The following is a 14,759-nucleotide window of genomic DNA, read 5'->3' on the forward strand; positions in this document are numbered from 1 at the left end:
TTCATTCTGTTTGCAGCTGTTTTGATTAGAATGTCACTAAATGTACATATAGAAAACCCTCAGTGGATCAGGCTATTAATGGCTACTAGCCATAACAGCTATTTATTACCTGCCGTGTCAGTTGATATGCTTTCAAATACCGGCTTATGGGAATCACAAATGGGAGTGCTGTTGCACTCATGTCCTGCTTGCAGGAATCTGGCTGTGAGAACAAGATGCTTGTTTGATGGGCTTTTAGCCTGGTCCACCAGGTTCCTTGTGTACTTAGGTTGGTGGAAGGAAAAGAGTTCCCGAAACTTACTTCCATAGGCTTGTGCCTTCTACCTCTAGAATGGAAGTATTGATGTACAGAGGAAGAGATTTATACTCTTTGCATTGTTCTGCCCCGAAACTTTTTTTTCAGAGTAGGCATGTATTGTAAATATATAGATAGAGATACTTGGATTTACAATGTTTTGCTGAAATGCAAGCTCCAGTTGGGTAGACTCGGTTTCACAGGAAGAGCACACGAAGATTTTAGTAACAAGGGCTTTAAAACAGGATGCTTGCTTTTGAGAGTGGCAACCTGGCTGCTTTGAGTTGTGAGGCTCACTCATAATACCTTAAATGACAATGCCAGCCAGTGTATATGAAATATAACACTGGGCTATGGTAAGTCCCTTTAGCACCCCCGAAACAGATAGAACGTCAGCCTTCTCCTTTGGTGAACAAGCTGCATGGATGCCTCATCCAATGAAATGTTGCCTCCCATGAAACTTTACAAATAAATGCATTCCAAGCAGCCATTTTGTATATTCAAAAAATTGCATTTGAATGGTTTTTAGAAGTTATAGCAGGCTGGGAAGTGCACTATATTTCAAAGGAATTGCATTCTAATTGTTTTGCGCCGGGTATAATAATAATAATAATAATAATAATAATAATTTATTATTTATACCCCGCCCATCTGGCCGGGTCTCCCCAGCCACTCTGGGCGGCCTCCAACAAATATCAAAATACAATACAGAGTCACAAATTAAAAACCTCCCTAAACAGGGCTGCCTTTAGGTGTTTTCTGAATGTCAGGTAGTTGTTTATTCCCTTGACTTCTGACGGGAGGGCGTTCCACAGGGCGGGCGCCACTACCGAGAAGGCCCTCTGCCTGGTTCCCTGTAGTTTTGCTTCTCGCAGTGAGGGAACCGCCAGAAGGCCCTCGGCGCTGGATCTCAGTGTCCGGGCTGAATGATGGGGGTGGAGACGCTCCTTCAGGTATACAGGACCGAGGCCGTTTAGGGCTTTAAAGGTCAACACCAACACTTTGAATTGTGTTCGGAAACGTACTGGGAGCCAATGCAGATCTCTCAGGACCGGTGTTATGTGGTCCCGGCGGCCACTCCCAGTCACCAGTCTAGCTGCCGCATTCTGGATTAATTGCAGTTTCCGGGTCACCTTCAAAGGTAGCCCCACGTAGAGCGCATTGCAGTAGTCCAAGCGGGAGATAACCAGAGCATGCACCACTCTGACAAGACAGTCTGCGGGCAGGTAGGGTCTCAGCCTGCGTACCAGATGGAGCTGGTAGACAGCCGCCCTGGACACAGAATTAACCTGCGCTTCCATGGACAGCTGTGAGTCCAAAATGACTCCCAGGCTGCGCACCTGGTCCTTCAGGGGCACAGTTACCCCATTCAGGACCAGGGAGTCCCCCACACCCGCCCGCCTCCTGTCCCCCAAAAACAGTACTTCTGTCTTGTCAGGATTCAACCTCAATCTGTTAGCCGCCATCCATCCTCCAACAGCCTCCAGGCACTCACACAGGACCTTCACCGCCTTCACTGGTTCTGATTTAAAAGAGAGGTAGAGCTGGGTGTCATCTGCATATTGATGAACACCCAACCCAAACCCCCTGATGATCTCTCCCAGCGGCTTCATATAGATATTAAAAAGCATGGGGGAGAGGACAGAACCCTGAGGCACCCCACAAGTGAGAGCCCAGGGGTCTGAACACTCATCCCCCACCACCACTTTCTGAACACGGCCCAGGAGGAAAGAGCGGAACCACTGTATAACAGTGCCCCCAGCTCCCAACCCCTCTAGCCGGTCCAGAAGGATGTTATGGTCGATGGTGTCAAAGGCCGCTGAGAGATCCAGCAGAACCAGGAAACAGCTCTCACCTTTGTCCCTAGCCCGCCGGAGATCATCAACCAGCGCGACCAAGGCAGTTTCAGTCCCATGATGAGGCCTGAATCCTGATTGGAAGGGATCCAAATGGTCCGCATCTTCCAGGCGTGCTTGGAGTTGTTCAGCAACCACCCGCTCAATCACCTTGCCCAAGAATGGTAAATTTGAGACTGGGCGATAGTTGGCCATATTGGCCGGGTCTAGAGATGTTTTTTTAAGAAGCGGTTTAATGACCGCCTCTTTCAGCGGGTCTGGAAAGATTCCCTCGCAGAGGGAAGCATTCACCACCGCGCAATGTCATATAAATGTCAGCCTCTGTACACATTTCAAAAACTCAAGTTAACCCTGTTCTGGCAAATTCTCTCATATTCTGCTTCTGTGAATGTTCTCTGTGCACAGGCAGTGCATACTCAGATGGCCTTGTGTAAGGAGGGGCTTTGGTTTTCTGATTAATATTTCACTGCTGAGAGATTAGTTCCTTATGAGTAGGTATGCATAAAATGTTATTATAAATGTCTAATTCTACTTAGATCAGCTTAGCTTGGCAATGTAAATTATTCATACTTAAGGCACTGGAATATTGCCTCATCATTTAGATTACATATTTAAGATGCATTGAGTGAAGGAGAAATACGAACAAGGGTTGTTTTGGAATTTTCCATAATGCATAGGATTAAGAGGCAAACAGATCCAAGATAATAAAATTCAGCATTGTAGTTCCCAAAAGTAGCCTTGTTAGTCTGTTGTAAAAAGGAAAACAGCTTTGTGGCACATTGAAGACGCACAGATTTATCATGTCCTCAAAAGCTTATGCTGCTATAAATTTGTGTGTCTTCAGGGTGCCACAGGGCTCCTGTTTTGTTTTCAGTGGTAAAGCATTTTTGTTAGATTAAAGACCAAAGTAGGTATTTTGTTCTTCATCAAATGCATACTGCCCATATACTTCTTACAATGACCTAAGACCCCTGTGAGATGCCAGAAGCTAAATTTGGTATGGATTTGTTTACAGAGCTGGAAGCAAATTTAATAAATCAAGGAAATGGATTTTTGAGCTCCTATTGGGGAAAAGATGATGTGCTGTAGGAAAAATCTAAACAATGCAGAAGTTGGGTCATGAGATTGTAAGTTGTCTCTGCTGTTCCTGACTTGCTGAGTTCAAGAATTCATGAGACAGGCTTTGCAAAATAATGAGTTTTCCCATAATATTTTATCTTGATTGTCCATGCAAGCCTAATATAAGTGTGCGTGTTTTTGTGTGTGTTTTATGAGTTAGGCAGAAGCAGTTGGCAAGGAATCTTACATAATTTTGTTTAGACTTGTTTAGCGTCTAGATACATTCGACAAAATGTAAGATTGATTCAGAGTTCAAATCTGCCTGGCTATCAACTGAGTTGAGTGACATGAGAACAGCTAGGTGTGGCTGGGCGTAGGAGAGAGACTGTGAGCCTTTGCATGTATATACCAAGCAATTTTATTTCAATATGTTAAGATACATTTTCAGGATGCTTCCAGGTGGACACATTTTCAGTCTTCCGGGTATACTAGATCTGAGTGCCAAACCATATAGGGATAATGCCAGTGCTGACAGTTGCTGAATCACGGTGGCAAATTGGTGGCTAGCTGGTTTAGCGTGGGTGGTGAAGTCCAAATCAAGGATTGGAATATATACACACACACATCCAACAACTCCTGCTTGTTACCTTATTGTCTTCCGGTTTTGCTGTCCGTTAGCTGTCATAAACAAAGTGACATGTATGTACAGTCGTACCTTGAAACTCGGAACAGCTTAGTTCCCGAACGTTTTGGCTCCCGAACGTTGCAAACCCAGAAATGACTGATCTGGTCTGCAAACTATTTTTGGAAGCCGAACATTCAACAGGGCTTCCGCAGCTTCTGATTTGCTGCAGGAAGCCACACTTTGGTTTTCAAACGTTTTGGAAATCGAATAGACTTCCGGAATGGATTCTGTTCAACTTCCAAGGTGCAACTGTATTACTTAAAAGAAAAAGAAACAAAAGCTGTGACTCTTAATTTTGTACAATAAGCTACAGTCCTGCCAAGCAAGAAATGTTTTCACAGTTGAATGTCATTTTCCAGACAGGCAGAAACTCTTGAGGAGAGTGTGGAGCAGGCTGTTTAGGGGTATGCAGCCTAGAAGAGGGAGGGGATGTGGCCTCGGGAATATCCCAGGAGTCTGAGACCTGCATCTCCATCCCTGTTGTATACAGATTAGCCCTTGGCAAACAGTTAGTGAATATTTATCAGTTAGAGACTTCTCATGCTTCCCCAGAAGTATTTAGTGATGGAGTAGCTGTTTGCTATTCCATGCCGTGAAAAATGTCTTATGAATCGTACGTGCCCACTCTGTCACTTTGCTTGTCCACACATTGTTAAGGATTTCCAGTGCCAACAACATAAAGTAGGTTAGCAAATTATCTTGTCTTTAGATGATTAATGTAAGGTATTAGATTTATGATCTTGTCCTTGGAGTATTGAATACTAAAGGGCTTGGGAGAAATGATAAATCTTCAGAGGACCCCCTTCCAACTCCTGGATTCACTGACTTCTCTTGGAATGTTGTTGTGATAGCACGGTTCTGCTGTGCTACTTTAGTTCCATTAAAATTGCATAAGTAGCCTGTGTTGTACATCTTCATTTTCAAAATCAAATGCTTAATTGCATTTCACTTCTGGCATGATCACAGTTAACAGAATAAAAGCTGGAGTCTATTTGTGTTGCACAGTTAAGGGAAGATTAGGCTACAGATTTAGGCTTTGGGCAAGCCCCTCTCTTACTTGTGTGAAGTCACATGTAGGGTAGATGGTCATGGCTTACCCAAACTGGGGAGGCTGCCATGCCCATATTGGCCTGTGCTCCAGATGTTCCCCAACCTTTGACTAAATGCACACACTGAAAACCTGCCTCAGGTATTGCTACTTACAGGGCTGCTCTGAAGACCATGTAGCTATGGTTGTCAGGTAGCAAGTGCTTATCAGAGGGCAGCTGACACTGGACACATGTGGCTGATAATCTCTCTCAAGATTTTGGAGTGATTGCCTGTTTCTATCCAGAATCAAATTGTCCCTTCATAACTTTTTTTGCTGCATGTTTGTGAATCCACCCAGCGCATGACTAGCCTTGGACCTCTGCTGTGTTTGGACACTGTAAATTCCAGCAGTCAGCACAACAGCTGTAAAAATCTCTCTATCCCTTAGTATTACTGCAGCACTCTTGCCCATAGGACTTGAGCATTCCAGCTGGATTCCCTCATCCCATTATACCCCAAAAGAAGGTTTATTGGAAAGCGGAGCACTTTGATCCCAGAGTGCTGTAAACACAATAAACATGACTCAAAACAATTGCAACCAAACTATTATAGCCCCCTGGATACATGGTTTAAACTGGGGTGGACTGTTGATCATTTAACAGCTTTCACCCACAATATAATTTGGCCTTATTGACCATCGTAAGTTGAAACCCACAGATCGTTAGCGATTAGGTGACTCTCAGGAACAGTATGCAAATTACTAACCAGAACAGCTGAAGTTAGTTGATTGCAAAAAGAGAGCTGAGATTGCAATAGCTATATAAAAGCAGTCTTAAATTCATCCACTTGAAAATTTTGCTGTTACTTTCATTCTGGAACTGGTTCCAGAAAAGTACGTGCAGACTGTGTAATGTTTTCTAAGTCAGAAAAAAAAGAAGTTCTGGGAGGAATGCCAAAACCAGACACTATTTCCAAGGGCAAACAGCAACACTGAGCTCATATCTTCAAATCAAAAACCATATTCTGTCCTTCTGCTACATCAAATATGGGAAATCTTTGTCCCTCCAGATGTTGGTGAACTACAGTTCGTATCATTCCTGGCCATTGTCCATGCTTGTAGAGGCTGATGGGAGCAGTGGTTCATCAACATGTAGATGACACATAGGTACATACACTTTTCAGTGGCATCTCCCTTTCACTTTTTTAGGAGAATAACGTTTCTACCGTCTGAAGAACAACAAAAATACAATGAGCGATTATAAGCTTGTTTGCAACTAAATTTCAGAAAAAAACTTACTTTCCTCTCCTCTTTCCTTTTTTCTTATAGGCTTTCGAAAGATAAGCCTTGATGATCTCCGAAAGGCTTACATCGTGAAAGATGTCCAACAGTATATTCTTCATCGCTTAGATCAAGAAGAAGCACTGAGACAACATCTCACAAAAGAAACTGCAGAAATGTTGAATCAGCTTCACATTAAAAGCAGTGGATGTTTTCTGTATCTCGAGCGTGTCCTAGATGGAGTAGTGGAAAACTTTATCATGTTAAGAGAAATCCGCGATATCCCTGGGACACTCAATGGCCTCTATCTTTGGCTTTGTCAAAGACTTTTTGTGAGAAAACAGTTTGCAAAGGTCCAACCTATTCTGAATGTAATCCTTGCTGCTTGCAGGCCACTAACTACAGTTGAATTGTTCCATGCAGTATGGACCAAAAACATGGCATTGTCTATGGAGGACTTCCAGCGCAAGCTAGATGTTCTGTCAAAAGTTCTTGTCGATGGTCTCGGAAACACAAAGATCCTTTTTCACTACAGCTTTGCAGAATGGCTGTTGGATGTAAAGCACTGTACACAAAAATATTTGTGCAACGCGGCAGAAGGGCACAGAATGCTTGCAATGAGTTACACCTGTCGAGCCAAGGATTTATCACCTCTGGAGGCTCAAGAATTTGCTTTGCACCTAATTGATTCCAACTTGCAACTGGAGACCTCTGAACTGGCTTTGTGGATGATCTGGAATGGTACGCCTGTCAAAGACTCTTTGTCAACGTTGATCCCCAAAGAACAAGAAGTTTTACAGTTGCTGGTGAAAGCCGGTGCTCATGTCAACAGTGAGGACGATCGGACCTCTTGCATTGTACGGCAGGCATTGGAAAGAGAAGATTCCATTCGAACTCTATTGGATAATGGTGCTTCGGTAAACCAGTGTGACTCGAATGGTAGAACACTCTTGGCTAACGCTGCATATAGTGGCAATCTTGATGTAGTCAATCTGCTAGTTTCCAGAGGAGCAGATTTAGAGATTGAAGACACGCATGGGCAGACGGCACTTACTCTAGCTGCTCGGCAGGGACACACCAAAGTTGTCAACTGTTTGATTGGGTGTGGTGCTAACATAAATCACACGGACCATGATGGGTGGACAGCCCTGCGATCGGCAGCTTGGGGCGGGCATACCGAGGTGGTTTCTGCACTCCTCTATGCTGGAGTAAAAGTAGACTGTGCAGATGCTGACAGTCGGACAGCCTTGAGAGCAGCAGCTTGGGGAGGCCATGAAGATATTGTGCTGAATCTGTTGCAACATGGGGCTGAGGTCAACAAAGCGGATAATGAAGGTAGAACTGCTTTAATTGCAGCAGCATACATGGGGCATAAAGAGATTGTGGAGCATCTGCTGGACCACGGTGCAGAAGTAAACCATGAGGATGTGGATGGAAGGACTGCCCTCTCCGTTGCTGCTCTTTGTGTACCTGCTAGTAAAGGACATGCTTCAGTTGTGAGCCTTTTAATTGACCGGGGCGCCGAGGTGGACCATTGTGACAAAGATGGCATGACTCCACTGCTAGTGGCAGCCTATGAGGGACATGTAGATGTTGTTGATTTGCTTCTGGAAGGCGGAGCAGATGTAGACCATACAGACAACAATGGCCGCACTCCTCTTCTTGCTGCAGCTTCCATGGGCCACGCATCAGTTGTAAATACTCTGTTGTTTTGGGGGGCAGCTGTGGATAGCATTGATAGTGAAGGACGGACAGTTCTTAGTATAGCCTCTGCACAAGGCAATGTTGAAGTAGTACGGACTCTGCTGGATAGAGGGCTGGATGAGAATCATAGAGACGATGCAGGATGGACACCTTTGCACATGGCAGCTTTTGAAGGACACAGGTTGATATGTGAAGCACTTATAGAACAAGGTGCTCGAACAAATGAAATTGATAATGACGGGCGCATAGCCTTCATATTGGCTGCCCAGGAAGGTCACTATGATTGTGTGCAGACCTTGCTGGAAAACAAATCTAACATTGATCACAGGGGCTATGATGGGAGAAATGCTCTCCGTGTTGCTGCTTTAGAAGGCCATAGAGACATTGTCGAGCTACTCTTCAGTCACGGAGCTGATGTGAATTACAAAGATGCTGACGGCCGGCCAACGCTTTATATCTTGGCTCTAGAAAACCAGCTAACGATGGCTGAGTACTTTTTAGAAAATGGTGCAAATGTTGAAGCCAGTGATGCTGAAGGAAGGACAGCGCTCCATGTTTCCTGCTGGCAGGGCCATGTGGAGATGGTACAGGTGCTGATAACGTACCACGCTGATGTGAATGCCGCAGACAATGAGAAACGCTCAGCTTTGCAGTCTGCCGCATGGCAGGGCCATGTCAAAGTAGTTCAGCTTTTGATAGAGCGTGGGGCCCTAGTGGACCATACGTGTAATCAGGGTGCTACTGCACTCTGCATTGCAGCCCAAGAAGGGCACATCGATGTTGTACAGATATTACTGGAGCACGGTGCCGATCCAAATCATGCGGATCAATTTGGGCGCACAGCTATGCGCGTAGCTGCAAAAAATGGACACACGCAGATAATTAAATTACTGGAAAAATATGGTGCTTCTACTCTAAATGGCTGCACTCCTTCTCCGGTCCATACAATGGAACAAAAACCTTTGCAATCTGCATCTTCAAAGATGCAATCCTTAACCATAAAATCCAATAGTTCGGGGAGCACTGGTGGGGGAGATATGCAGCCTGCTTTGCGTGGCTTGTCTAATGGGCCAGCTCATGCCTTTAGTTCTCCTTCTGAATCTCCCGATTCGACAGTTGATCGGCAAAAGTCCTCCTTATCCAATAATTCATTAAAAAGCTCAAAAAACTCTTCTCTACGCACAACTTCATCTACAGCAACTGCCCAGACAGTACCGATCGACAGCTTCCACAGTATGTCCTTTACGGAACAAATACAGCAGCATTCGTTACCCCGCAGTAGAAGTAGGCAGTCTATTGTTTCTCCTTCCTCCACAACTCATTCCTTAAGTCAGAATCATAGTTCGCCAAACAGTGAATTTGAATGGAGCCAGGTGAAGCCCAGCTTGAAATCCACAAAAGCCAGCAAAACGGGGAAAACAGAGAATTCCAACAAATCCGGGTCTGCTGGGAAAAAGGTGAAACAGAGCACGTCGTCTCAACCAAAAGTCCTTGAATATGAAATGACTCAGTTTGATAAAAGGATACCTGTTGCCAAATGTGGGGCTGGCGTGCCCCTTAAATCAATGCCTAGTGACACTCAGTGTAAAATTTTAGTCCCTCCAGCCCATCAGGAAGTTTGCCGATCTCAACAGCAGTTCCTGATCCACCAACAAAGTGGGGAGCAGAAAAAGAGAAACGGAATAATGACTAATCCAAACTACCACCTTCAGAGCAATCAGGTTTTTCTTGGCAGAGTTTCTGTCCCACGAACAGTACAGGATCGAGGGCATCAGGAGGTTTTGGAAGGCTATCCTTCTGCAGAGACGGAGCTAAGCCTTAAGCAAGCCTTAAAACTTCAAATTGAGGGGAATGACCCAAGCTTCAACTATAAGAAGGAAACACCACTGTAAGAGGTGAGGCACTTTCAGCAGGGTGGCAATGCAGATAGGCATCAAAAGCCAAGGGGGAGAAGACCTCATGTCCTTGCCAATCAGGATTGTGCAATAGGATTGGAGGCAGGGGGCAGCCAAATCAGTTCCTTACATGCTCATGGTGTTAATAGACCAGAGGCGCCCCATGTAAGTCTCATCATATCACATCCACATTGATATCAGTAGTCTTCTATCCAATGCCTCTGCACAACTCCCACCAATAAGAGTGTGGGGTCCTGTAGCTCAGTTTCTGCTCAAAGGCACTGACTGATAACTGTCTGGCACATCAATTTGTCAGCCACCTCTGACCAATTTCTGGATGCTATGTGTACATTTAAATTATCATCATCATCATCATCATTATTAACATGAGTTATTTAATGTGTATGCTTCACATATATTTTTAAGAAAATGAATTTTATCCCATATTGAATGGCCAAGCTACCATTGTTAATGAAGCTGTACTGCTTGATATGGTGCTGTTTCTGGAAGCAGCATAATAACATGCTATATGACCCTGCGTGTGTATCATTTCACACTTGATCCCGGCAAAAGAAAATGCATAAGCAAATATAAGGTACAAGATTTTCAGTGATCACGACTGTACATCAGATAGATTGCCACATACAGCAGCTTATTCATAGTTTTGAGATGATCTACTTAGAATGTAACAATTTTATGTTTTGTTTTTGTTTTAAGGCAGCTCCATGACACCATGAATAAAATGAAGAGTTTCTGCCTGGAATGTTTTGTCACCCGGGCTGGAATCAAAGCATGTTGTGCTTGTTGAACCACATTGAAAATTACGATTGTGATCACTGCAGTACAGTTACCTTGATTACTGTAATGTGCCTAAAGAGAAAAAAAAATAAGGCTGCCTTCTTAAATGTAACCTTCTGTGCTTCAGAAAAAAATTATTTTGTGTATTTTGTACTTACTACACAGAATAAGCACTTTCTTTTCTTCCTCAGTAGCAGAACAAGATACGTTGTATTTCCACTCACACAGCTGAAAAGTTGTTAAGAGCTAGAAATTTGAGTTCTCTGTTCCAGAAGGCTTGATCAGTGTAAATGTGCCACGGTGGATTTTGTGACAAACAGCAATGCTTTCTGTATTTATTTTACATTCATGTGCAAAAGAAACTCTGCACACAGTCGAACGGACAAGGAGTGTTCAATGTCACCTCAAAGACTAAGGAAACCCCTCCTCCATTGACCCAAGTTAGAGTTGCCGTTAATTATTTGAACCCACTTCTAGAACTTTTGGTGCCATTAGACCTTTTTTTTTTTTTTTGCTGCAGGGTCCACCATGATCAAAATCCACATAAAAGACCCCATCTATCCTCAGAGAGTAATACTGTTTGCATGGAGAATAGATCATGTGAATTGGCCCATCCCCAGATAACAGCCACAGCAGCAATCGATACCACCTGTGGTAGCTCAGAAATCCCAACTGTGTCTGAGTCTGTGGAGAATCTGGTTTATGCATTGCATTCTGTATCTGCTCGTGGGAGCGTAAAGCAACAGAAGCCACAGCAAACATGTAACGTAGGGCAGATTTTGAATATGTAAACTGGCTCAAAACACAAGCTACTCTTCTGTACACGTAAAATCACATTTGCATTGCTGTAATGTACAGTTGGTTTTCTGTGTTGTTCAAATGCTTCTCATAAGAAAAGCAACTCCTGTGACAGTATTGGCTAACTTCAGTACTTACCTTCAGCCTGGGGTGGGGCAGGGTGTACGACAGTGCAATTTATTGGGTCCTGCCTCTGCTACTTGTTTTAAAGGTGGTTTATGAAGGAACAGTTATTTAGCATCAAGGCCAGTTTGCATACTACCCACTTAAATGATGGTAACTATTTAAATTTGTTAGCCGCTTTCTCTTGCCCAGGGCAACCCAAAGTGACTTATGAGCATATGAAACAGCTCTGGATAGAGTCAGGTCTTAGGTCCCTTAAGTCCAGCACTGTATGTTCCCAGCCCTGTAACAGAGATGCTTTAACTCAGGGGTGGGGAGCCTCTGGTCCTTCAGATGTCCCATTCCCATCAGTCCCAGTCAGCATGGCCAATGGTGTGGTAGTCCAAGAACACATGGAAGCCCGGTTTCCTCATCCCTGCTTTAACTGAAGATGCAAGGGACTGGATATGTAAAACAGGAGTGGGGAACCGTTAGCGTCTGGCAGGCCAGATCTTTTATCTCCCCCACTCCATCAGGCCCTATCTTGGTCAGGAATGATGGGAGTTTCAGGAGAGCCAAAGGTTCCCCATTCTTGACCTAAGTACGGAGGTAAAAATGTTGCTTGGTAAGAGTGTCAAATCATTACTCCCAACTCGCTCTGAACTTAAGTACTGGATATTTTCAACACTGCACAAGAATATAGCTCTTCTTTCATGTTAGATGTATTGATCTGTAGGAAGACATCCCTAAAGGCTGCCGTTCTCTCTGGATCTCGGCTGTTGCCAAGATTATATTTATTTGTTTATTTGTGTGTTTTTAAATTACAGTATGTACCTTGTGACTAGATGGTGATATTTCTGGCCATTTTCACAAGAAGGCTACGCATTGCAGAAGTCTTCATGATTTTCAGAAGACTATAATCTTAATGTCTCTAAAAGAGCTGGTGGTGGTAACATGCCCAAACGCAGGCACCAGCTATAGGAAGGTCAGCTGAAAAGTGCTACCTTTCAGATAATTAAAATAAAAGCTCCTGCACATTTTCAGAAACGCTTAGGAATGCAGCATGTGTTTCTGTGTTTAAAAAATATCCATTTGACAAGAGTGTGAGATTGTTCCGCATTGCTTTAATGTATGATTTTTTAAAAAAATATTGGCTTTTGTGGCCTCTCTCTCAAAAAAAGGTAAAATTAATCACCCTGAATTATTGGCAGGTCTGTCTTCTTTGCAATTGTGAATTGATGTGTGTGGCTCAGTTCTGCTAAGCCATGACTTGGCAGGGCTGATCAGCTGTATTGCAGCAGAATTCAAGACAACTTACTTTTTTTCTCATTCCACAAATCTCTATCTCTGGTCCTGCTTTCATCTTTCTTTTCCCTATATTATCCAAAGTCATCCCTAGAGGAAACTAAAGGAAGTGTCACAATTCATAATTGGAGACTAGGGAAAAGACTGATGAGCATTAATATCAATACCATATGTGTGCCAGGGAAGTCACCTGAAAAGGGAATTGAATGGCAAATTTACCTGTCGAAACCTTAACATGTTCCACTATAGTGATACCCTCGTCATGATCAGTATTGGGAAATGGCTTTGTTTTTACTTAAAGCATCATTTTCTCTTGTCAACTATGCTGCTATGCAAATGTCTGTTCATGATCGTTATCCTCCATTGAAACTCTTCAAATAACATGGTGCACAGCTAAGACTTTTTTCTGGATTGGATTGTAAATAGCCTATAATGTACATTGAATTTCACATTGTAAAATTTTTATTTTATTTCTTGTATTATATTAAGCAAAAATCCTTATGTATATGAAAGTGCATAATAAATATATTTGCTTTTCAAGCAGACATTTGTTTTCAGTTTGCTTGCTCCTTTTCCATCCTCTGCAAAACGATATTCGGTTCAAAGGTACCAACATGCTTGGAAATGGGATGCTGTTAGGAATATGGACACACAATGTGGTATCTTATTATTTAGTTGCTGAATTGCAACTTATCACCAAACTTAAAACCACGGAGAGACCTGGTCTAAATAGAGACATTGGATTCTTATCTCATTATACATGACAAAGCTATTTTTAGCCATCTCACCCCTTGCTTTTTCCTGCAAGGCCAATTGCAGTCGTTAACAGTCGTCAGCAGGTTTACCTCTCCTATCAGCCATTGACCCATTCCCACCACCCTTCTGAGTAATACCCCTCCACACCCTCTCACTATATATAGGATCTGGTAACTTTTATTTCAGTGTATCTGAAGAAGTGTGCGTGCACATGAAAGCACATACCAAGAACAAACTTAGTTGGTCTCTAAAGTGCTATTGGAAGGAATTTTTTTATTTTTTATTATGTTTTGACTATGGCAGACCAACACGGCTACCTACCTGTAACTATTATTTATTTGATTTATATACGGCCCTTCATCACAAGATCTCAGGGCGGTTCACAGAACAAAATACAGGATAAAAAGAAGTAAATAATTAAAAAAAGTAAAACAATAACTCCCCCTTTCTGTAGACACATTTAAAAGGCTGTAGAATATTAATCAGCCCAGAGGACTGTTTTTGCTTGGTGCCTAAAAATATATATTGAAGGCACCAGGCCAACCTCCCTGGGGAGAGCATTCCACAAATGGAAAGCCACAACAGACAAGGCCCGTTGTTGTGTTGCCACCCTCAGGGACCTCAAGTGGAGGAGGCACATGAAGAAGAGCCTTGGGTGGTGATCACAAGGTCTGGGTTGGCTCATATGGAGAGAGGCAGTTCTTGAGGTATTGCAGTCCTGAGCCACTTAAGGCTTTATAAGGTCAAAACCAGCACTTTGAATTAGGCCCACAAGCTAATAGGCAGCCAGTGCAATCGGGCCCATATTGGTGTAGTATGCTCAAACCTTGTAAATATCCTGTCTCCTATAAATATCTTTTATTATGCGTATTAGGACAGCTTGACTTGTGAATTGCACTTGGGACTAGCTGGCAGAGTGTATTTATATGAAGCTTTTCAATGTCCTTATGAACAACAGTAGTGAAAGCTTGAAATGGTTACAGATTCCAACTTTTCAATGCTGGAGAGAGTTCCAATGCCAGAAACTGGATACACATTAGAAAAAGCCTACACTTGTGCTAATGTTTTTATTATCTTCTGATAAGTTTTTAAAGCCCTAAACAACCTCGGTCCTGTATACCTGAAGGAGCGTCTCCAGCCCCCACCGTCCAGCCCGTACACTGAGGTCCAGCGCCGAGGGCCTTCTGGCAGTTCCCTC

At 43.3% G+C, this 14,759-nt stretch overlaps 1 protein-coding gene across 1 annotated transcript in view; it reads left to right on the plus strand.

Moving 5' to 3' along the window:
• ANKRD50 (ankyrin repeat domain 50) overlaps positions 1 to 10,976 on the plus strand; it is a 44,010-nt gene extending 33,034 nt beyond the window's left edge. Inside the window, exons 4-5 of the mRNA XM_033159717.1 lie at positions 6,252 to 9,802; positions 10,520 to 10,976. Of these exons, the coding sequence (XP_033015608.1) occupies positions 6,252 to 9,799 (3,548 nt within the window). The 3' untranslated portion in view covers positions 9,800 to 9,802; positions 10,520 to 10,976. The remainder of the gene's footprint in view (positions 1 to 6,251; positions 9,803 to 10,519) is intronic.
• The last annotated feature ends 3,783 nt before the right edge of the window (positions 10,977 to 14,759 follow it).

The sequence above is a fragment of the Lacerta agilis genome, chromosome 9, assembly GCF_009819535.1.
Source record: "Lacerta agilis isolate rLacAgi1 chromosome 9, rLacAgi1.pri, whole genome shotgun sequence".
Lineage (NCBI taxonomy): Eukaryota > Metazoa > Chordata > Lepidosauria > Squamata > Lacertidae > Lacerta > Lacerta agilis.